The sequence below is a fragment of the Manis pentadactyla genome, chromosome 11 (assembly GCF_030020395.1).
Source record: "Manis pentadactyla isolate mManPen7 chromosome 11, mManPen7.hap1, whole genome shotgun sequence".
In the NCBI taxonomy this organism is placed as follows: domain Eukaryota; kingdom Metazoa; phylum Chordata; class Mammalia; order Pholidota; family Manidae; genus Manis; species Manis pentadactyla.
Genome location: NC_080029.1, coordinates 27,373,315 through 27,399,445, shown reverse-complemented (window position 1 = coordinate 27,399,445; position 26,131 = coordinate 27,373,315). Strand labels below are relative to the sequence as shown.

General features: G+C 39.1%; 1 protein-coding gene across 6 annotated transcripts in view; it reads right to left on the bottom strand.

The window, feature by feature from the left end:
- Positions 1-26,131, bottom strand: part of AREL1 (apoptosis resistant E3 ubiquitin protein ligase 1) — a 61,444-nt gene that overhangs the window by 19,464 nt on the left and 15,849 nt on the right. For 2 of the 6 annotated variants that reach the window (XM_036913181.2, XM_036913183.2), the window contains exons 2-5: positions 14,805-15,106; positions 10,104-10,158; positions 8,979-9,205; positions 7,815-8,052 (exon numbers count right to left, since the gene is read on the bottom strand). In XM_036913181.2, the coding sequence (XP_036769076.2) occupies positions 7,815-8,052; positions 8,979-9,205; positions 10,104-10,119 (481 nt within the window). In that variant the 5' untranslated portion in view covers positions 10,120-10,158; positions 14,805-15,106. The remainder of the gene's footprint in view (positions 1-7,814; positions 8,053-8,978; positions 9,206-10,103; positions 10,159-14,804; positions 15,107-26,131) is intronic. The other 4 variants (XM_036913184.2, XM_036913185.2, XM_036913182.2 and 1 more) reach the window with 4 other exon arrangements.

The window sequence follows — 26,131 nt, the reverse complement described above, 5'->3', positions numbered from 1 at the left end:
TATAGGGGTCCCAGAAGAAGAAGAGAGAGGCAAAGAGATGGAAAGTATCTTAGAAGAAATAATTGCTGAAAACTTCCCCACACTGGGGGAGGAAGTAATCGAACAGACCACGGAAATACACAGAACCCCCAACAGAAAGGATCCAAGAAGGGCAACACCAAGACACATAATAATTAAAATGGCAAAGATCAAGGACAAGGAAAGAGTGTTAAAGGCAGCTAGAGAGAAAAAGGTCACCTATAAAGGGAAACCCATCAGGCTAACTTCAGATTTCTCAACAGAAACCCTACAGGCCAGAAGAGAATGGCATGATATATTTAATACAATGAAACAGAAGGGCCTTGAACCAAGGATACTGTATCCAGCACGACTATCATTCAAATATGACGGTGGGATTAAACAATTCCCAGACAAACAAAAGCTGAGGGAATTTGCTTTCCACAAACCACCTCTACAGAACATCTTACAGGGACTGCTCTAGATGGGAGCACTCCTAGAAAGAGCACAGCACAAAACACCCAACATATGAAGAATCGAGGAGGAGGAACAAGAAGGGAGAGAAGAAAAGAATCTCCAGACAGTGTATATAACAGCTCAATAAGCGAGCTAAGTTAGGCAGTAAGATACTAAAGAGGCTAACCTTGAACCTTTGGTAACCACGAATTTAAAGCCTGCAATGGCAATAAGTACATATCTTTCAATAGTCACCCTAAATGTTAATGGGTTGAATGCACCAATCAAAAGACACAGAGTAACAAAATGGATAAAAAAGCAAGACCCATCTATATGCTGCTTACAAGAAACTCACCTCAAACCCAAAGACATGTACAGACTAAAAGTCAAGGGATGGAAAAACATATTTCAAGCAAACAACAGTGAGAAGAAAGCAGGGGTTGCAGTACTAATATCAGACAAAATAGACTTCAAAACAAAGAAAGTAACAAGAGATAAAGAAGGACACTACATAATGATAAAGGGCTCAGTCAAACAAGAGGATATAACCATTCTAAATATATATGCACCCAACACAGGAGCACCAGCATATGTGAAACAAATACTAACAGAACTAAAGGGGGATATAGACTGCAATGCATTCATTCTAGGAGACTTCAACACACCACTCACCCCAAAGGATAGATCCACTGGGCAGAAAATAAGTAAGGACACGGAAGCACTGAACAACACAGTAGAGCAGATGGACCTAATAGACATCTATAGAACTCTACATCCAAAAGCAGCGGGATATACATTCTTCTCAAGTGCACATGGAACATTCTCCAGAATAGACCACATACTAGGCCACAAAAAGAGCCTCAGAAAATTCCAAAAGATTGAAATCCTACCAACCAACTTTTCAGACCACAAAGGCATAAAACTAGAAATAAACTGTACAAAGAAAGCAAAGAGGCTCACAAACACATGGAGGCTTAACAACACGCTCCTAAATAATCAATGGATCAATGACCAAATCAAAATGGAGATCCAGCAATATATGGAAACAAATGACAACAACAACACTAAGCCCCAACTTCTGTGGGACACAGCAAAAGCAGTCTTAAGAGGAAAGTATATAGCAATCCAAGCATATTTAAAAAAGGAAGAGCAATCCCAAATGAATGGTCTAATGTCACAATTATCGAAATTGGAAAAAGAAGAACAGATGAGGCCTAAGGTCAGCAGAAGGAGGGACATAATAAAGATCAGAGAAGAAATAAATAAAATTGAGAAGAATAAAACAATAGCAAAAATCAATGAAACCAAGAGCTGGTTCTTTGAGAAAATAAACAAAATAGATAAGCCTCTAGCCAGACTTATTAAGAAGAAAAGAGAGTCAACACAAATCAACAGTATCAGAAACGAGAAAGGAAAAATCACGACGGACCCCACAGAAATGCAAAGAATTATTGGAGAATACTATGAAAACCTATATGCTAACAAGCTGGGAAACCTAGGAGAAATGGACAACTTCCTAGAAAAATATAACCTTCCAAGATTGACCCAGGAAGAAACAGAAAATCTAAACAGACCAATTACCAGCAACGAAATTGAAGAGGTAATCAAAAAACTACCAAAGAACAAAACCCCCGGGCCAGATGGATTTACCTCGGAATTTTATCAGACATACAGGGAAGACATAATACCCATTCTCCTTAAAGTTTTCCAAAAAATAGAGGAGGAGGGGATACTCCCAAACTCATTCTATGAAGCTAACATCACCCTAATACCAAAACCAGGCAAAGACCCCACCAAAAAAGAAAACTACAGACCAATATCCCTGATGAACGTAGATGCAAAAATACTCAACAAAATATTAGCAAACCGAATTCAAAAATACATCAAAAGGATCATACACCATGACCAAGTGGGATTCATCCCAGGGGTGCAAGGATGGTACAATATTCGAAAGTCCATCAACATCATCCACCACATCAACAAAAAGAAAGACAAAAACCACATGATCATCTCCATAGATGCTGAAAAAGCATTTGACAAAGTTCAACATCCATTCATGTTAAAAACTCTCAGCAAAATGGGAATAGAGGGCAAGTACCTCAACATAATAAAGGCCATCGATGATAAACCCACAGCCAACATTATATTGAACAGCGAGAAGCTGAAAGCATTTCCTCTGAGATCGGGAACTAGACAGGGATGCCCACTCTCTCCACTGTTATTTAACATAGTACTGGAGGTCCTAGCCACGGCAATCAGACAAAATAAAGAAATACAAGGAATCCAGATTGGTAAAGAAGAAGTTAAACTGTCACTATTTGCAGATGACATGATACTGTACATAAAAAACCCTAAAGACTCCACCCCAAAACTACTAGAACTGATATCGGAATACAGCAAAGTTGCAGGATACAACATCAACACACAGAAATCTGTGGCTTTCCTATATACTAACAATGAACCAACAGAAAGAGAAATCAGGAAAACAACTCCATTCACAATTGCATCAAAAAAAATAAAATACCTAGGAATAAACCTAACCAAAGAAGTGAAAGACTTATACTCTGAAAACTACAAGTCACTCTTAAGAGAAATTAAAGGGGACACTAACAGATGGAAACTCATCCCATGCTCGTGGCTAGGAAGAATTAATATCGTTAAAATGGCCATCCTGCCCAAAGCAATATACAGATTTGATGCAATCCCTATGAAACTACCAGCAACATTCTTCAATGAACTGGAACAAATAATTCAAAAATTCATATGGAAACACCAAAGACCCCGAATAGCCAAAGCAATCCTGAGAAAGAAGAATAAAGTAGGGGGATCTCACTCCCCAACTTCAAGCTCTACTATAAAGCCATAGTAATCAAGACAATTTGGTACTGGCACAAGAGCAGAGCCACAGACCAATGGAACAGACTAGAGAATCCAGACATTAACCCAGACATATATGGTCAATTAATATTTGATAAAGGAGCCATGGACATACAATGGCGAAATGACAGTCTCTTCAACAGGTGGTGCTGGCAAAACTGGACAGCTACATGTAGGAGAATGAAACTGGACCATTGTCTAACCCCATATACAAAAGTAAACTCAAAATGAATCAAAGACCTGAATGTAAGCCATGAAACCATTAAACTCTTGGAAGAAAACATAGGCGAAAACCTCTTAGACATAAACATGAGTGACCTCTTCTTGAACATATCTCCCCGGGCAAGGAAAACAACAGCAAAAATGAGTAAGTGGGACTATATTAAGCTGAAAAGCTTCTGTACAGCAAAAGACACCATCAATAGAACAAGAAGGATCCCTACAGTATGGGAGAATATATTTGAAAATGACACATCCGATAAAGGCTTGACGTCCAGAATATATAAGGAGCTCTCACGCCTCAACAAACAAAAAACAAATAACCCAATTAAAAAATGGGCAGAGGAACTGAAGAGACAGTTCTCCAAAAAAGAAATACAGATGGCCAACAGACACATGAAAAGATGCTCCACATCGCTAATTATCAGAGAAATGCAAATTAAAACTACAATGAGGTATCACCTCACACCAGTAAGGATGGCTGCCATCCAAAAGACAAACAACAACAAATGTTGGCGAGGCTGTGGAGAAAGGGGAACCCTCCTACACTGCTGGTGGGAATGTAAGTTAGTTCAACCATTGTGGAAAGCAGTATGGAGGTACATCAAAATGCTCAAAACAGACTTACCATTTGACCCAGGAATTCCACTCCTAGGAATTTACCCTAAGAATGCAGCAATCAAGTTTGAGAAAGACAGATGCACCCCTATGTTTATTGCAGCACTATTTACAATAGCCAAGAATTGGAAGCAACCTAAATGTCCATCAATAGATGAATGGATAAAGAAGATGTGGTACATATACACAATGGAATACTACTCAGCTATAAGAAAAGGGCAAATCCAATCATTTGCAGCAACATGGATGGAGCTGGAGGGTATTATGCTCAGTGAAACAAGCCAAGCGGAGAAAGAGAAATACCAAATGATTTCACTTATCTGTGGAATATAAGAACAAAGGAAAAACTGAAGGAACAAAACAGCAGCAGAATCACAGAACTCAAGAATGGACTAACAGGTACCAAAGGGAAAGGGACTGGGGAGGATGGGTGGGTAGGGAGGGATAAGGGGGGGAGAAGTAGGGGGGTATTAAGATTAACATGCATGGGGGGGTAGGAGAAAAGGGAGGGCTGTACAACACAGAGAAGGCAAGTAGTGATTCTATAACATTTTGCTATGCTGATGGACAGTGACTGTAAAGGGGTTTATAGGGGAGACCTGGTATAGGGGAGAGCCTAGTAAACATAATATTCGTCATGTAAGTGTAGATTAGTGATAGCAAAAAAAAAAAAAAAAAAAAAAGGGCAGTTCCTGTGTGGTAACTTCCAACGTGTTCTACAAAAGGGTATAAAGGGCATATAAAAGTGTAGGCAAAGGGTCTGTTTGTGTTTATACAGAGGATCAAAGCCTAATTGGGCTACCCCGAAAATGAACTAAGATACGATATGAAAAAGAACTTCCAACATCAGCACTCTCTGGAAGACTCATGCCAGAAGATGATCATCAAAAACCCCAACAAAGATCCACGCACTGCTACAGCTGTAGATGCACTCATCCCACCAGTTCCTGGACTTGCCATGGGAATGAGGAAGGAGATATCTAAGCTGGCCTGTGCATACAGTAAAACAACAAAATTGGACTAGATCTATACTGTTGGAACTCAACCAAGAATTTGGAGAAGTGCAAATTGTAGCGCTCCAAAGTCTTACAACTACAAACTATTTATTGTTAAAAGAACATATGGCATGTGAACAGTCCCCAGGAATGGGTTGTTTTAATTTGTCTGATTTCTCTCAGACTGTTCAAGTTCATTTGGACAATATCCACCATATCATAGATAAGTTTTCACAAATGCCTAAGGTGCCTAACTGGTTTTCTTGGTTTCACTGCAGATGGCTGGTAATTACAGATATGCTTTGGTTATGTAACTATACTCCTATTATGTTAATGTGTGTGTGCAATTTAAGTAGTAGCTTAAAACCTATACATGCTGAAGTTACTCTACAAGAAGATATATCAAAGAAATAATCAATCTTCCCATGTTTTCTTCCGCCTGCTACTTCTATAGCTTTTCTTCTTCCTTCCTAATTACAACCCTTAAATAGAATTCGTGCCTCATATCAAATTTACCGAGTATCATAATTCTTCCAAGTGGTAAAGATACCTCAAGACAAATGCTGGGCATAGAAGCCACAGGGCATAAATATGCAAAGAAGTAAAAAGCTAACTTTTTCAAACAATAAGGCTTCTCTCTCACTTACCAACTTCACATTTCCCTGTATGGCCCCGGAAGATGACTGGTTAGCCAGAGACGGGTAAGATTCCTCAAGGGAGGAACAACCTAAGACAGGCACAGTCGCAGGGGGGCCATCAGGTGAGAAATTGGGGATCAACAGAGGTGAGGCTTAGAACCTCACCCCCCCGTTCTGAGAGAAATCTTCTGCATACGTGGATGTTTTATTGCCCTGGTCTAGCTTGGATTAACACATAGTCTACAGGCACACACCTGATCATCTACATGTGCTCTCTTACAACACTAAACTATGTTTTCTACCTTTATCTTGTATCTACCTACCACTTCAGCATTTTATTAAAAATAATAATAATAAAGAGAGAAATGTGGTATCCACATATAAATCAAGTATAAAAACCAAATGAGTATTCATATTTGAACTGACTGTTTAGAGTTCATAATGCATGAGCAAAACCGAAAGTTTCTGTGATGACTGCCCTTGTACTGTTCACTATGTAACTTATTCATTATGTAAGAATTTGTTCTACATGTAAAAACTTGTTTGTTATGCCTCAGAAGATTGGAGACTGACAAAAATTAGGCTTGGGGTGGATTAATGATTGTGCATTGAGCATTGACTCCCCTATACAGAATTTTATTGTCGTTAACAACCATTTGATCAATAAATATGAGAGATGCCCTCACAAAAAAAAAAAAAAAAAAAAAGGACAGACTTCCAATGGTAAAATAAATTAGTAACCGGGATGTAAGGTATAGCATAAGGAATATAGTCAAGATATTGTAACAGCCTGGTAGGGTGATAGCTGGAACCTAGAATTATGTATATAAATGTTCTACCACTGTGTTGTACACTTGAAACTCATGTAATGTAATACTCTGTGTCAACTACCCTTCAATAAAAAATAATTATTAAAAAAAAAATAAATAAATAAAAAAAATAAAGAAAACTGAGCACCATTCAAGCAAAGATACACCAATCTGCTTAAGGCCCCTCTCCTTGGTGGTTTGACTCCAAAGGTTCCCATGGTCCTCTCACTTCTGTGGCTCTCAACCAGACCAGTATCTACTGAAAGCCTCAAAAGGAAACCAAGGCAGGGCACACAGAGCAGACAGGATCTCAACACACTAAACGGATATGCTGCCAAACCAGAAGTCAGAGATTATACTTTCAGGCTTCAGTTGGTGAGCATCTATTATCTGGCATAAAGAATGTGAGGAGGGATAAAAGTAGAGATGGAGGCCTCAATTCTTGGATACCATAAGCTTGGGCAGACACTCTTCGGTGAGAAGTAAAATACATATTGGCAGCAAGGGTGGAATTAGGATTGAGGTTCTTTAACTTGAAAAGGTTTCAAAAATCAGAAGAATATACTTTTTGTATATTCTGGCACCTCTATCCCTTAAGAACTTACCATGCTGATGACACCACAATTCTACCCCTAGAGAAACAAAACATACGTCTATACAAAAACTTGTACATAAACGTTCATAGCAACATTACTCATAGCAACCAAAAGCAAAAACAACCAAAATGTCCATAAGCTGATGAATGGATAAACTAAATGTGGTATATCCACATAATATTGTATTATTTAGCAATAAAATGAAATGAAGTATTGATTCATGCTACAGTATGGATGCACCTAAAAGCTTATAAGCATTATATGCTAAGTGAAACAGGCCAGTCACAAAAAGCCACATTATTTTCTGATTATACTTATATGAAATATCTAGAGTAGGTCAATCTACAGAAATAGTCAATTAATGGTTACCTAGGGCTGGTGGGTTTGGTGAAAATGGGGAGGTGACTGCTAATGGGTCTGGGATTTTTTGTTGGGGTGATGGGAATGCTCTAAAATTTGACTTTAGTAGTGGTTGCACAACTGTGAATTTAAGAGCCACTTAGCTGTATGTTTAAAATGGATAAATTACATTATATGAAAATCTCAATAAAGATGCTCAATAAAGACAGACAAAGGAAGGAAGGAATGGAGAGGGAAGAAAAAACATACCAGGCTGAAAAATCTTGTAGTAGGGACTATAGGCCACGTTTAATCCACCAAGCTTCACTGAGATTTCATAACGCCCAGCCCTGCGCACAGTGAAGGCCACCTTGACTACATTGGAGCTGAGCTCCTGGAGGACTTCCTGGGTCACTGGAATCTCCACAGCTAGTTCAACGTGAGAGATATGAACTCTCAGTCCCACCAGCCGATATGCGGGGAAAGGCTGCCCATTCTTGTAGAATAACTGCAGTGGAGAGAAGGGAGGCACCCATTAGTGAGCAGGGGAATAAAAGTGTTTCCCATCTAACTCAAGACGGTGTGCGGAGAGAGTAGGTAAGCTAGCAAATGTCAGTACCCACGTATTCCTACAGTCCTGCTCACAAAGAGAGAAACAAATTTTCTCCATGCCTCAAATAAAGCCATCAAATCAAGAACAAATTCTTAAACTGTTCTGAGAACAGGAAGAAAATATACCACTGAATCAATTTCAACCTGACGTTTTGAATCATAAATGCTACCTCCTTTGTCTTATTGGCCCTTTTTATTCTTTATCACAGCTAACCCAAATGTAAAGGTAGGTCAGCAGCACCACTAGCACAGGGTGAACGGAGGCATCAGGCAAGGCCAGGGGGGTTCAGGCCATCAGGCCAAGCAGATTGCTGCAGTGGAGAAGGCATCCCGAGGGCAGCAAACTTTTTCTACAAAGAGCCAGAGGACACTCATTTTTGGTTTTGTGGGTCATACACAGCTACTCAACTGTGGTTCACTACTCAAGTGTGAAAGCAGCCATAGGCAATACAGGCAGATGAAAGGGTGTGGCTGTGTTCCAATAAAGCTGTATTTACAGAAATACGAGGTGGGCCTGATTTGGCCTTTGGGCAGTTTGCCAAGCCCTGATCTATCTTTTCTTTTCAGTAATGTTTTCTCATTTTGATAAAGTAACATTACCCTTTATGCATCTCAAAAGCTAAGTACCTATTAAGCCAAAATGACAGAGAAACTCATGACCCTTCAGATAGTAACAATTCCTAAGTTCCTGGGAGGCACTGAAAAACAAAGGAAAACGTTAACATTCCAGGTCAGCACCACTAACAGACAGACTAAACTAGGCTCTGGAAAGCAAGTGACTCAGCCACCCCAACGGGTATGGAGACAGAAACATTCCCTTACATGCACTCGGAAGGCCATGCTGTGGCCCACCTCATAGGGGTCCTTCCAATCCCAGGAAACTTTGCAAGACCGGGGATCCAGGTAATTTCCCCGCACGTAGTCATAAATAGTCCGGTCCCCTCTGCGCTCACGGTCCTCATTCTGGAGGAAGCTGACTACACGTGCGGCAAGCTCAAAGAGGAACTTAATTGTGAAGAAGAATGCAACCACAGACACTGTGATTCCACCTATGTAAAAGAGAGAACACACATACCACCTGCCAATTACACACTGCAGCTTCTCATCAGGGAACAGGCTAAGCATCTCTCAAAAGTTACAGGAAGTCAGGATGAGATATCAAGATTTCCAAAGAAATGCTGTACTGTGTCACTACCTCTGTGGGTAGAGAGAGGACCTGCTACACCAAGCATCAGAAACTACAGTCAAGCCAAACCCCACCCACTGGCTATTTTTATAAACAAAGGTCTAATGGAACACACAGCCCCCCCTATTCATTTACATTGTCTAGGGCTGCTTTTACAGAGTTCAGTAGTTGTAACAGAGCCTGTATGGCCTGGGAAGCAGAAAATACTTAAACCTTTTACAGAAAGTGTGCTTTTCTATAAAAGTTCTATACCACGGATCACATATCACATATCATGCCCACCCCCTACCTTCCTGTGTGTGCCAGGCCCTCACAGAAGTAGTAAAAAGAATGTTCCATTCTATTCCCTCCAATTGGAAGTCTTCCCCCTCCCTTGTCCACTTGGCAAAAGCCTTCCCATCCCAACCAGATTTCGGAGTTCCCTCTTATGTGTTCCCTCAAACTCCTATACATTTATCAATTATAATTTTTTCTCCCCCTTGACCATCTCCCCCTTCATGTAATGAAGTTTTTGAAGGCAGATTTTTGTCTTTTTCGACTTTGACTGGGCAGGAAAGAGTGTCTGGCACAGACTATAATTCCTCAATAAGTATTTCCCAAATGAATGAATTCCACTGCCAACGTGAAGGTACATTCTGGCACAAGTGGAAATATTTCTAAGTATTTTTTCAAGGGGAAGGGAGATAGACAGGAAGGCAGAAAGTATGTAAGCAACCCTAACAAAAAGATAATAAATATTGAGAGCTCTTTCCATGACATACCAATAACGTAAAACATCAGGTCCCTTCAATGCCGACAGACAGCCGAGGATCACAGCTGCAGTTGTAAAGAAAACTTGGTTAGTTTTTTCTCTTCTTCCTTACCACCATCTCAGAGAGACAAAGCACAGTATATGGCTTGAGTGAACCATTTCAAGCCTTATTGTCTGTCTTCTCTCTCTAGCTTGACAGGTACACTACAACATATTTCAGAGAAATAGAGACTCTATCATTCCCCGAGACTTCCAATCTATGACCCCGTTAGGAACTCCACATACAGTCACTTGCTTTATTGCTAATTACAAAATGCAATAAGATGGCTTTCATCTTCTTAGATCCAGGGCCCCAAGGCAGTCTCCCTTACCCAGGCAAAGTGGTGCTAATTAACACAAACAAAGAGGGTAATGGAGTCACTTTCCCCTTATATTTGCCTTCTGGAAGTAATTCATCTAAATAGACTAGTTATATCAAATGTGGATTAAAAGCAAGTATTACTACCATCATGTTGGCATTATGTAATTAAAATGAACTCTGGGTCATCCCAACCATAACAGTGGGCATGTAAGAGAAGTCATCTGTTGCCAATCAGACAATGGCCCTGTGAAGATGAGCTAAGCAGAAAGGCCAAGGAGAGGAAGAAAAGGAGACTATTCTCATCCTAAGTGATGCCTGACAAGGTCAGGACAATTCAAACAGTGGCCAGAGTTTGAGGGAAACTTCCACTGTTATTAAACTTGTTTCCAGAATAAGGTTTCAAAAAAAAAGAAGAAAGAAAAAGGCTTCCATCTTCATCACTCATTTGAACTTGGTTATTTGGTAACCAAGGTTTACTGCGAAGAGAAAATGCTATGTACACTGACATTCGTATCTTACTGAGTTTTGATCTTCTAAGCTGTGTACAATGCACTGAATTCACTCTTTACTTTCAAGTCAATGTATATTAAGCTTATCAGTGTTATCTCAACTCAGCACCTTTTATCAGCACTAGAGTAATACTTAGAGATTAGACAGCTGATAATTTCTAGGCTCAGATTTGTAAGGGACCAAAACAACTTTTATTTTTTACAGGGTGTGCTTTTAGTCTAATTGTGCTGAAAAATTTAAAGAGAAACAGAAAATAGCCATTAGTTCCTTATAACAATATCCCCAATGGAATCCATAGATTAGTTTGAGGAATGACCGTGCCAACTTTCAGAGAAATCCCTATTTAAACTGGTGTCTAAAGTTGTACGAGAAAAGAAATCCGCAAAAGGAACACTAAGCACTGTCAATACATATGGATTAAGCTTCTCCCAAAAGGGTCTATTAAAAGAAATACCCCAAATTTGAGATCACAACTACTGAGCCTCCTTCCCAAACAAGTATCTCATCTCCTGGGAACCTATGCTGAGAAGCTGCTATCATCTTTCAAAAAGAATCTGTCTGCTCCTTACAGGATCTGCTAGATGACTTGGTGGGACCCAAACATCAATTTAACTGTCCTAGGTATTCCCTCAGTTGGATGCCATCCAATCTAATCCTGAGATGTGAAAATTTGGCCCTTAGTGAAGTTATAGCACTCAGCAGAAAATGCAGTATCTGTGGCTGATGTTATAGGAACTGTGGTTTCAAGTCTCTACCACTGGTTCTGTGAGAGGGAGCTGACAAGCAGTAAGTCAGAAGCCTGGAGACCAGTTCCAGGACTGCAACTGTGTGACTTGTGTAGGCTTCAGAATTCTGATTGCTGTAAGAAGAGTTGAAATTTAATCATTTCTATGGTACCATCTCCTTTAGTGTGATAAGACTTCAATATAACTTCCTACAGCCATCAAGCCTCTGATATCAAACACTATAACAAAGAGTATAATACAGAAGATGAGGGCATGGACTACATGGGTTCAAATTCATCCCCTGCCACTATGGACAAGTTACTTAATCTCTCTCTAGAGTGCCAGTTTCCTTATCCATCAAATGGGCATAAATCTGTGTGGAGTTCATAGGGGTGCTGTGAGGATTAAATGAATTAACACATATACACAGCCTAGAATGGTGCCTGGCACACAGAAGTTCTGTTTTAATTATTATCATAATGATTTTCAATAATATTAGCAGTATCACTACTCTTTTGCTTCAAAGCCAATAGGAAATGAAGAGAACATCCCTATTGGCCCACATTTTTTAAAGTGGGAAATGCATCAGAATTGCAAAAGGCATGGCTTCTCTTACTGTACTTAAAATTTCTGCCTACACGGGAGTTCTTTACACTATTCTAATTTTGTGTCTGAAAATCTTTATAGTGAAGAGTTGAAATTCATCCTAAAATAAATCACCCAATGAACACTGGGTACCTACTTAATATGCCAGTAACTGGGGACAGTGTTGAATAGCCACAGTCTCAGTCCTCATGAAGCTGGCAGAAATGAGCTTGATCTTGTTGAGTCCATGTCTATTTTCTCCCCATTCACTTATTTCTCAACCAAATCATCACCACAGATTCAGATCACCTAGACTTTTTCCAAGAGGTTAATTCTACATTTGTACTCCAATTCCATTTATTATTTAAAATTCAGCATACCTATCCTATTATTACTTTGTCCCCAAACAACTCTCCTCTCTTCTCCTTGGAACCTCCTTGTGACCAGGGAATTAGTTCTGTTAATTAATCACCCACTGATCTAACCTTTCTAAAATATTCCACTTCTCTACAACAGCTCTCAAAAACCTTCCCAACAATTTCACCCATGGTCACATTTTGACTTTGCTTTCCTTCTACATTTTCCCTCTGTTTTGTTCCTCCTGAATGCTGTAACACAGCCTCCCTATCTTGGTCACTCAAGTCACTTTGATGCTAGATTTTACTTCTGTGCCATAGGCATTTTCTGTCCTCTTGCTGACCCTCTCAGGGTGCTCTCTGCTATTTCTCTGCTCCCATTCCCATCCACAGCATTCTCCTCGGCCCCATCTCTCTCAATACCTTGTTTTCATCCTATGATCTAATCAAATTAAATCTTTACAATTTCCCGTTTAAGATGTCCCATATCCGTGCCTTTGCAAGATTCATTTCCTCTGCCTAGACTACCCTCTCCTCCACTCAATCTCTATCCATGGAAAAACCTCCTAATCCTAACATCTAGGGAAAGTCCTACTTCCCCTTCCTGAAATCTTTTCCTGAGCTTCAATTTAGAAATCCTTCCCCACTCTGAATTCCCACACTGCTTTATTATTATTTATCTTATAGCACCTATATTCTTTTTAGTCCCTTGTTTATTTTATTTTTCATTTCAGAGTGGTAAATAACATTAGACAAAGACTAGTCTTAAAAGTTCTCTACAACATCCAACATAATTGCATATAGTAATTTCAACAAATATGAATAAAATATTTGAGTGGATAGTGTCAAATGTCTGCTCTTTACTTTGCCAGAATGTCTAAGAACAGGAATGTATGTCTACTTGAGCCAGGGATTGGAACTTGTCAGACCAAAAGTTACCAGTTTACTTTAGTTCTATAAATACATATCAAATACCAACGACTAAAGTCATCCATTCTCATGCATGGCATGGTATCCAGTTTATCTTGAGCTCCTATTTTTCTACAACAGTTTATGTAGCACCCTCCACTTTCTGCTGCCCACACTTCTCCTTCATAAAATTATTTTGGAATTCTTCCTGAGTCTAATCTAAGCATAAAAGAAACAGCATGTTAAGTCTCCTGCAATTTAGCTACATGTGTATTTTGTTTCCAAGTTCATCTCTTTAGCATCCTTGCCCTTATTCAATTCATCAACTTGTGATCCCCTAAGCTAGCAGGACAGCAGTTGTAGCAGTAAGGAAACATGCACTACCTACCCTTATGGACTACACTTACACTAGGCAAAACTACATGTTAGCCTAAGTAATGTCCCCATAACAACTTGACAAGCACAATTATTCTCATTTTAAAGATTAGGGGGAAAAAGCTGGGGCCTAGAGAAGTTAACTTGCTGAACACCTCCCAGCTGGTTACATTACAGCTGAGACTCAAGTCCATTTCTAACTCTGAAGCCCAATGTTCTTGACCTCAGAGAATACTGAATCATGAAAAAGAATGGAGTCATAGGGAGGGTGAAGTATTTGGGGAAAGATTTAAGAAAACAGGTAAAAGAGAGTATAAAAAGCATTACCCAAGCTTACTGTGAGGAGTCCAACCATGAGACTAAAATTGGAAAGATAAATGCTTACGGTGCTTTTTAAAAATCGTTTGAAATAAAAATAAAGCATGACAAAGGAAAATGGAATGCAGTACCAATTATCTAATATAAAAATATCACTTGCTTACTAAAGGATCCTGGGCAAGTTGCTTAATACTACAGCACGTTGGCTCACATTACCTACAAAAGGCAGGGGAGGGGGAAATACTTGAAGATCTATCTCAAGGGAATGCTAGAAAGTTGATTGACATACGTATTCTAAAATGTTTTTGCTTTACTAGGAGTATAAAAATTGATAATTACAATATCAAATGAATTTTACACCCAACATTGAAGATCAACTGTGAAAAAGTCATTTCCCAGAAACGCAGAAATCAATTTCTTTATATTCAAAAGTTGCCTGTGGGGTGGGAATCAATTCTAACTGTAACTATGCACTTCAACATCTACCCCTTGTCGAAAACGCTTAGGAACTAGTCACAAACTCCATGTTCTGCATCCCAATAACATGAATCTTAACTAGTCGATCAACTTACCTTTAAACGAGGGCCCATGTTCTGAGAACTAAGCGCAACACTCCTATTCAACAAAGTAGGTACTCTGGGGCACCTTTCACCTTGTCTTCCAATTTCCACATGGAAGAGAACAGTTGCAAGGTTGATGGAAAGCGTCTATCCATCAGACCTTCAGTGAAGATGTATCATAGAGGCAGAGGCATGAACTGGATGAATTACAGGGTGGAGAAATATAGCCCCAATGTGTATCATCCCTGGACTTCTCTCTAGTGCAGGACGTAATCAGCTGCCAAAGGATGCACCTGTTTTGCTGTCCCAGGATCCTATCCAACAAAGAAAAAAGGGTGAGTGGAGTAGGTTTCTATTTCTGAAAAAGAATCCCCAGAAAACAACAAAAAGGAGACAGGACAGGCAGTGGAAACACTGGGACACTAAAAATAATCAAGGGTTGTTGAACTCTTACCAAACTTTCTCAATTAAAACTCCACAAAAAAAGCCAAGTGGCAATCTCACTGCCTTAACTGTGTCACTCGCAGGAGGAAGCTCTAGCACCTCAGTTGATTCCAACCCTTCGGAAGAAGCAAACTAGAGCATAGACTTAAAGAATGTGCCCCATCAAAACCACATGCCCAATTTCAGTTTAATGAGGCTGGAGCACAGGGTCTGAGAACAAGTTGAAGAGAAATGAGACAAGAGAATAGGTGGGGCCAGGTTACTAAGGGCCCCATATGCCACATTAGGAATCAAGATAAAATTTAGTTGGAAAGGGGAAACCATTAAAGAGCTTTAAAAGCTAATCTATCAACCTATGCAGTCTGCTCCCTTTGTGCCCATGCACATATTCCCAAGACATGGTTAAACAATGCTGATTTTATCTTTCAAATAGAAAAATTTGCTACTGTGAATGGTAAAAAAGTCTGGGAACTTTCAAGATAAAGCTACTAAGTAAAGTCCAGTGAAGTCAGTAACTCAAAGATATTCACAAACTAAATGTAGCAGAATGGGGGTTGTGGCAAAGCTTATACAAATGGCCACCTTAAAACAAATGAGATGAGACTAATCACTAAAAGAGAATCTCTTTCCACATGGCAGGAACTGTTTTTTGTTTCATTTGTATTAACTTACATCCCCAAGACACAGATACACTCAACTCTATTTCTACAGATGAGAAAACTGAGGCATTTTCTCAAGGTACTTTCTTAAGATTATACAGGAAAAATAGTAAGAGTTGAGTCAAACCCAGACAACCTGGACCCATAATCCATGCTTTTAATGACTACTCTACTGCCACTCTACATGAGAAATCAAGAAAAAAAACATAAAATGCTAACAAAAGCAAAATAGAATGAATAAAGACTAGAAAATCAAAGAACTTTTTTATAATTAGAAGTAAGTATGTGTATTTATTTTAAAATACAGCAACAGACTTGCCAAGTATATGAGCCAAAACCTGGGTCAGCTAGCCACTGGAACCAGCTTAAAGGATCCACAAATGAGAGTTGCATAAACTATAAGAAATCCATTAAAATTTATGTAAGCATTTAAAAAACAACACTTTTAAGGATAACAACACAGGAAATTGCTCACAAATAAAATATTAAATGAAAAAGCAATTACAAAATTATTTATAAAAAGCATAAGCCCAACATTTAAAATATTACATTACATAAAGAGGTCTAGAAGGAACAACATACAAATGTTAATAGTGGTCATCTCTTGAAGTATAGAATTATAAATAATTTTTATTTTCTACCTGTAACTTTTAGCATTTTACAAATTCTTAATGATGCAAGAACACATAAAAGTTTCTATTTCTGGAGAACAAATGCTTTTCAGGGAACTGTTTTTCTAAAAACAGGCAATTATCCTTTTTTTCAAATAAGAATATTAAAAAATTATAGCTAAAGATAATATAATGTACTGAACTTTTATTTCTGTTCATCATGATCTTAACTGTAGTCAGCAATTTGATTATTAAATCAAGTAACTCCTGGTTCCAACATCATCTTTACTGTACTCCACCATGAACTACTATGCTTTAACCCTGCAAAGCTTCAGCATTTCTAGTGAGCTTCAAGACTCAACTCAAGCTCTACCTGCCCTCTTCTGGTCTAACCCTCAGGCCCCTCTGAGGATTCCCTCCATGTCAGACAGAACCAATCCTTTCTCCTTTGTGACACTATTCTGAAGATACCTCTGTTATAGCATTTATTATGTATTATAATTGTTGGTTCATACAGTAGTTGCTCCTAATAGATGGTACTTTCCCTCAGGACACTGACTGGGGTCCTGCTCATCTTTGCCTCCTAGTGGCTAGTATGGCATTCAGGATTTATCTCAGAGTCTGTACTTTCAAAAGCCCCCCAGGTGATTCCTCTGCATGTTGAAGTTTGAGAAGCATGGTCTAGAGCCCGCAGAGGGTCCTGAGGGTTGGCCTGGAAGAGAGGGGTTGGAGCTTGGGCAGTCAGCGTGAGAAAGGATTCTGCATCTGTAACAGGCCCACAGGTAATGCTGGTACTGCTGGGCTGCAGATTATCTTTTAGGAGCAAGGGTCTAAAGCAGGAGTTGGCAAACTATAGCCTGCAGGCCAAATCCAGACAGCCGCCTGCTTTTCTAAAAAAAAAGTGAACACAGCCAAGTTCATGTGTTTATATATTGTCTATGACTGATTTTACACTACAACAGCAGAGTTGAGTAGTTGCAGCAGAGACATACAGCCTGCAAAGCTTTCCTATCTGACCCTTTACAAAACATGTTTACCAATCTCTGATCTAGAGGTCTTAGTCTTAAAGCTACATAATGGCCTTGTATAAATGAATTCATTTTTATAAAAAAAAAAAAACCATAGAATCATTTTCTTCCAGTTCTACTATCCCCTCTTAGGAAAAGAGCTATAAAACGAAGTATTATGCAAATGTTTCTCCAGGCTAATTTCAACTATTATTTAAAAGCTTTAGGCCTCCCATACCGCAAGAAGGAATTTTATACAATCATTTCCCAAAGTACAAGTTTCCTACAATCATTCTTACATTTCAGCAAGGCTATAATTTCCTAAAACCAGTACCTCAGGGGTCAATACTATATCTAGGTTTCTAAAATTATGACAATATGTATTACTGACTCCATCTCGACTTTTAAAGTGTTGTTATAAATAGCCACAAAAAAACAATGTGATGACAGTCCATTTCAGAATTCTGGGGAATGAAGAGGTAGTGGCAACACCTAGGAGTTCCAAATAACACCCCCCAAGTTGCCACAAAAAAAGACAGGACTGGAGAAAGATGCTGGCTTTGCAAGAATGTAGTCTCCGCATTCACTACACAGAAGCACCCACCACAAGTCCAGAGAAATCAAATTGAGAAAACAAATTATTCAATTAGCAGAAGGCCCACAAGTTAAAGTAGTCTAAGGAAGGAGACTTCAAGAAATGGGAGTGCACCATCAGATACTTTATTTTTTTTACTTTAGATTATTAGTTTACATTTTCTTTTGCCTAATTTTAATCTTGGTTTATTTTCCTCACTCCAAAACCCCACCATAAAAGATTGCCTTCCCTCCACCAAGTTTGTACTCTTGAGATATTTATACAGTTGTGTATTCCTGCTCTCTTGGTTCAGCCAAGTTAGATGGTTTTCATTTATATTCTTTCTTCATCAGTCAGCCCCTCCAGTCTCTGAATCATTACTGTGGGTCTTTTGTGAACTCTGTCCAGCTGGTCCCCAGTGACCTGGTAATGAGGTGCCTCCAACTGACTGCAGCCTTCCAGGAACAGGCTCGTTAGTCAGAACAAGATGAGCTCACCCTCCTCAGTTCCATGACATAATAACTCCTGAGCAGACAATCCCCCAAATCACAGGCAGCCCAAATGCTGCCATATTAGACCATAACTTCATTCCATTCCATACTTCCCTGACTTGGGCACTGGGTCTTGTCAGAATGTGCTAGATGCCAGAGGATAAATGACACATGTTCCTGCAGCACCTGCTTACTAGAGGATGAGGTAAGTGGGGAGAAAAAGCTATTTTCATGTTAAAACACTCGTAGGTAACAGAATGCAAAATTCACATGAATTTCTAAAGATATAACATGACTATGCTCAAAATATTAAGTTATTTTGTACTTGAGGCAAAAAGGTTGAGGGGCTCTGTTCCCAGTCCCCAACAGTTCCATACCCTGCATCCTCCACCACCACTAGAGGTACCTAAGCAGAAAAGTTTGAAAAGCCCTACAACCCCTGCTCAACTTCTGGGTCTATTACCTCATTACTACCCACCCCAAACACTCACATTTTAAATAAAACTATTTTTCCTGCTATGTTTCCTCATCCATGATATCTGTATTTTATCTTTACCCAAAATAAGGAAAAGAAAAATATACTGATTGCCAACATCTTTAGGTTCTTCTGTATGACTTATTCATTTCATACTTCTTGAGCACTTGCTGTACAACAGGCTGTATGCTAAACACTAAATTCAAAGGATAAATAAGAAAGGGTATTTTTAAAATTTATTTTGGTATCATTAACCTACAATTACATGAGGAACATTATGTTTACTAGACTCCCCCCATCATCAAGTCCCACCCACATACCCCATTACAGTCACTGTCCATCAGCATAGTAAGATGCTATAGAGTCTTTACTTGTCTTTTCTGTGTTGTACAGCCGTCCCTGTGCTCCCCCCCATTACGTCTGCTAATCGTAGTGCCCCCTTTTTCCCCCTTATCCCTCCCTTCCCACCCATCCTCCCCAGTCCCTTTCCCTTTGATAACTGTTAGTCCATTTTTGGGTTCTGTGAGTCTGCTGCTGTCTTATTCCATCAGTTTTTTTCTTTGTTCTTATACTCCACAGATGAGTGAAATCATTTGATACTTGTCATTTTCCACCTGGCTTATTTCACTGAGCATAATACCCTCTAGCTCCATCCATGTTCTTGCAAATGGTAGGATTTGTTTTCTTCTTATGGCTGAATAATATTCCATTGTGTATATGTACCACATCTTCTTTATCTATTCATCTGCTGATGGATAATTAGATTGCTTCCATTTCTTGGCTATCATAAATAGTGCTGCGATAAACATAGGGGTGCATATGTCTTTTTCAAACTGGGCTGCTGCATTCTTAGAGTAAATTCCCAGGAGTGGAATTTCTGGGTCAAGTGGTATTTCTATTTTGAGATTTTTGAGGAACCTCCATAGTGCTTTCCACAAAGGTTAAACTAATTTAATTCCCATCAGCAGTATAGGAGGGTTCAGAAAGGGTCTTTTTTTAACCTCCACAAACTCAGTCAGTCCTGTGTGAGAGATGGACAATGAAATGTGCCAAGTACAACAAAAGAGGGATGAACAGAGGTTTTAACAAGAGAGTAGCATGAGAAGTGAGGCAGAAACCTCCTCCCAAAACCACATGTAACATGAAAATACAGCAAATACAGCTAATTCTGAAAGAGTGACTAGAAAGAAGACTGCAACAGATGACCTACTGGAATTACTAGCCACAGTAATCAGACAACACAAAGAAATAAAAGGCATCCAGACTGGTAAGGAAGAAGTCTAACTGTCACTGTTTGTAGATGACATGATATTGTATATAAAAACCCATAAAAAATCCACCCCAAAACTATTAGAACTAATAATTCAGCAAAGTTGCAGAATACAAAATTAATACACAGAAATCTGTGGCATTACTACATACAATGAACTAGCAGAGAGAGTAATCAGGAAAACAATTCCATTTACAATTGTATCAAAAAGAATAAAATACCTAGGAATAAACCTAACCAAGGAGGTGAAAGACCTATACCCTGAAAACTACAAGACACTCATGAGATAAATTAAAGAAGACATCAATAAATGGAAATACATCCTATGCTCATGGATAGGAAGACTTAATATTGTCAAAATGGCCATACTGACTAAAGCAATAAACTGATTCAATGCAATTTCTATCAGAATACCAATGACATTCTTCAACAAACTAGACCAAATAGTTCTAAAATTCATATGGAACCACAGAAGACCCCAAATATCCAAAGGAATCCTGAGAAGGAAGAATAAAGCTGGGGGGACTACACTCGCCAACTTCAAGCTCTACTACAAAGCCACAGTAATCAAAACAACTTGGCACATGAACAGACCAATAGATAAATGAACCAGAATAAGAGAGCCCTGAGATAAACCCAAACATATATGGCCAATTAATATATGATAAAGGAGTCATGGATATTCAATGGGGGAAATGATAGCCTCTTCAACAACTGGTGTTGAAATGGATATTCAATGGGGTCAAGTCTCTTCAAAAACTGGACAGCTAGATGTAAGAGAATGAAACTAGATTACTGTCTAACTGCATACACAAAAGTAAACTCAAAATGGATCAAAGACCTGAGTATAAGTCATGAAACCATAAAACTCTTAGAAGAAAACATAGGCAAAAACCTACTGAATATAAACATGAGCAATTTTTCCCTGAACAAATCTCCTTGGGCAAGGGAAACAAAAGCAAAAATGAACAAATGGGATTACATCAAACTAAAAAGCTTCTGAGCAGCAAAGGACACCATCAGTAGAACAAAAAGGCATCCTACTGTATGGGAAAATATATTCGTAAGCAACATATCCAATAAGGGGTTAACATCCAAAATATATAAAGAACTCACAAGGCTCAACACCCAAAAACCAAATAAACTGATTAAAAAATGGGCAGAGGATCTGAAAAAACACTTATCCAAAGAAGAAAGTCAGATGGCCAACAGGCACATGACAAGATGCTCCACATTGCTAATCATCAGGAAATGCAAATTAAAACCACCCTGAGATAGCACCTCACAGCAGTTAGGATAGCCAACATCCAAAAGACAAGGAACACAACAGCTGGTGTTGGAAACTGGACAGCGATATGCAAGAGAATGAAACTGCATTACTGTCTAACTCCATACACAAAAGTAAACTCAAAATGGATCAAAGACCTGAATGTGAGAAATGAAACCATAAAACTCTTAGAAGAAAACATATGCAAAACTCTCTTGAATATAAACATCAACAACTTCTTCATGAACATATCTCCACGGGCAAGGGAAACAAAAGCAAAAATGAACAAGTGGGACTATATCAAGCTAAAAACCTTCTGTACAGCAAAGGACACAATCAGTAGAACAATTAAGCATCCTACAGTATGGAAGAATATATTCATAAATGACATATCTGATAAGGGGATGACATCTAAAACATACAAAGAGCTCATGCACCTCAACAAACAAAAAGCAAATAATCCAATTTAAAAATGGGCAGATGATTTGAACAGACACTTCTCCAAAGAAGAAATTCAGATGACCAACAGGCACATGAAAAAATGCTCCACATCACTAATCATCAGGGAAATGCAAATTAAAACCACAATGAGATATCACCTCACACCAGTTAGGATGGCCACCATTCAAAACACAACAAAAAATGTTGGCAAGGATGTGGAGAAAGGGGAACCCTCCTACACTGCTGGTGGGAATGTCAATTAGTTTAACCTTTGTGGAAAGCAGTATGGAGATTCCTCAAAAATCTCAAAATAGAAATACCATTTGACCCAGGAATTCCACTCGTAGGAATTTACCCTAAGAATGCAGGAGCCCAGTTTCAAAAAGACATATGCACCCCTATGTTTATCGCAGCACTATTTATGATAGCCAAGAAATGGAAGCAATTTAAGTGTCCATCAGCAGATGAATGGATAAAGAAGATGTGGTACATATACACAATGGAATATTATTCAGCCATAAGAAGAAAACAAATCCTACCATTTGCAAGAACATGGATGGAGCTAAAGGGTATTATGCTCAGTGAAATAAGCCAGGCAGAAAATGACAAGTATCAAATGATTTCACTCATCTGTGGAGTATAAGAACAAAGAAAAAATTGGAGGAACAAAACAGCAGCAGACTCACAGAACCCAAGAATGGACTAACAGTTACCAAAAGGAAAGGGACTGGGGAGGAATGGTGGGAAGGGAGAGATAATGGGAAAACGGGGGCATTATGATTAGCACACATAATGTAGGGGGTGGGCATGGGGAAGGCAGTACAGCACAGAGAAGACAAGTAGTGATTCTATAGCCTCTTTCTATACTGATGGACAGTGACTGTAAGGGGATATGTGGTGGGGACTTGATAATGGGAGGAATCTAATAACCACCATGTTGGTCATGTAATTGTATATTAATAATACCAAGAAAAAAAAGAAACAGAGCAGAGATGATTACAATATATGGGCTACTAAAACAAAACAAAACAAAACAAAACACACAAAGAACAACAAATGCTGGTGAGGATTTGGAGAAAGGGGAACACTCCTATACTGCTGATGGGTATGTAAATCAGTTCAACCACTGTGGAAAGCAATATGGAGGTTCCTCAAAAAACTCAAAATAGAAATACCATTTGACCCAGGAATTCCACTCCTAGGAATTTACCCTAAGAATGCAGCACTCAAGTTTGAAAAAGACATATGCACCCCTATGTTTCTCACAGCACTATTTACGATAGCCAAGATATGGAAGCAACCTAAGTGTCCATCAGTAGATGAATGGATAAAGAAGATGTGGTACATATACACAATGGAATATTATTCAGCCATAAGAAGAAAACAAATCCTACCATTTGCAACAACATGGATGGAACTAGAGGGTATTATGCTCAGTGAAATAAGCCAGGTGGAAAATGACAAGTATCAAATGATTTCACTCATCTGTGGAGTATAAGAACAAAGAAAAAAACTGAAGGAACAAAACAGCAGCAGACTCACAGAACCCAAGAATGGACTAACAGTTACCAAAAGGAAAGGGACTGGGGAGGATGGGTGGCAAGGGAGGGATAGGGGAAAAAAGGGGGGGGGCATTACTATTAGCAGACATAATGTAGTGGCGGCACAGGGAGGGTTGTACAACACAGAGAATACAAGTAGTGATTCTATAACATCTTACTACGCTGACAGACAGTGACTGTAATGGGGTATGCTGTGGGGACTTGGTGATGTGGGGAGTCTAGTAAACATAATATTCCTCATGTAATTGTAGATTAATGATAACAAAATTTTAAGAAAGCAAAAAATAAAATAATTTAAAAAAAGAGAACAAGTCCTCAGATTCAAAAAGACATATGCACCCCTATGTTTACTGCAGCACTCTTTACAATCGCCAAGATATGGAAGCAACCTAAGTGTCCATCAGTAGATGAATGGATAAAGAAGATGTGGTACATTATACACAATGGAATATTATTCAGCCATAAGAAGAAAACAAATCCACCATTTGTAACAACATGGATGGAGCTAGAGGGTATTATGCTCAGTGAAATAAACCTGGCAGGGAAAGACAAGTACCAAATGATTTCCCTCATCCGTGGAATATAACAACAAAGCAAAACTGAAATAACAAAACAGAAGATTCACAAACTCCAAGAAGGGACTAGCAGTTACCAAAGGGAAGGGGGTTGGGAGGGTGGGTAGGGAGGAAGGGAGAAGGGGATTAATGGGCATTATGATTAGTACATATAGTATAGAGGGGTCACAGGGAAGGTAGTATAGCACAGAGAAGACAAGTAGTGACACTATAGCATCTTACTATGCTTATGGACAGTGACTGCAGTGGGGTGCTGGGGGGATTTGATAATATGGGTGAATGTAAGAACCACAATGTTGCTCATCAATGATAACTTAATAAAACATAAAAATAAAGTAAATTAAAAAAGAGGGATGAATAACATGTGGAGGGCAAAGAAGGGGAGAGGAGCTAACTCTGCCCACAAATAAGGAAGTCTCCATGGGAGAGAAAATAGAGCTGTTACTTAAGACTGTAAGCATTTGCAAGGCAGAAAATAAAGGACTAGGACCCTAGGAAGAAAGACCAGCATTAGCAAAAGTACTGAGTCAAGAAAGGAGTGATGGAAATTCAGCATTATGAAAGCCAAGCGTTTAAAAGACCACCTGGGGCCAAACTAGGGTGACTGATTCTAAGTACAGGACAGTGTAGGAGCCAAGGGCATCAATCTTACTACTGAGTTATCTCAGATAAGCTACTTAACTTCTCTACACTTTTCTCAGCTCAAAAAATGGAAATGCACTAAGAAAAGAAAATAATTCAGCTGCTCTTGGGGAGCAAGACTTGGAGTGTAAGGGAAAGGACTTGTTGAGACTGGGACCTAGACCCAGGTGACTTGGCACAACAGGAGGGCCTTAGGGAATATGGCTCTATGTGCAAAACAGGCTGCTGGGTTGCCAGGTGATGACGGTAGTTTGTGCTGGGGCCACAGCAGCCCAGATCACAGTAAATGAGGAAGATGGCACTAAGTGTACCTGAGGAACAACTCATTTTCCAGAGAAATATCATTTGGAAACAACCACAGCAATAATCCAAAATACTGAGTGTTTTGATTTTTTTTCTCAAGGATGATGAAAACAATGTACCTTTACTGAGAACTTACTATGTGCCAGCACTGTTTGAAGCGCTTCATGTATCATCTCACTTAACTCTCATATCAACCATATAACATGCTTATATTATTATCCATATCTTATATATTAGGAAACAGAGGCACAGAGAGCTAAAGTAACTTGCCTATAGTCACCCAGTTGCCTATAGACAACTGAAAGAGCCAGGCACTGTGACCGCAGAGCTTACATCTTAACCCATAATACTGATATATCAAGAACCCCAAGAAAGGAAAAAAAGATTATTGGGAGAGGAAGATCTCAGAAGTACTTCTCATGGAAACTTAAAGGAAGAGAACTTCATTTCAGACTTGAAGTAACAACCACCACCAAAAAAACCAAGACATGTTTTTCCAACTAAGGGAGAAAAAGGAGCACATGTTTTAAAAGAAGTAACTCTGGGGGCAATGCAAAAGAGATTGATGAGGAGAGCAGACCAATGGCTGGGAGACAAGAGGACACTGGTCCAAGAGAGTAGCCAGGCACTGCAGAGGGGCAGAGGGTAGTCTTTGTTTCTTAGAAGCAACAGGATCAGTGACCTGTGAGGTCAAAAAGATAAAGGAAAGCTAAAAGCCAAGGACAAATTGGGACTTTCTATGCTTAGAAGCCTGGATGAATCATGGTGGAGAATTAAGGAGGCGGGGCAAATATGGAGGAAAAGATAATGGGTACAGAACTGAACATGTTAAGCGTGAAGTGTCTCTAGGATATCCAGGTGAATATATTGACAAGACAAATGGAAATAAGCATCTGGAGCAACAGAAACACCAGTACCCTGAGGGCAGTTAAAAAACATGGTTAATGGAAAAAGACTGCCATGGAAAGCAAGCAGATGAAGAAAAAGACTAATTATAGAACACTGAGGGGATCAATAT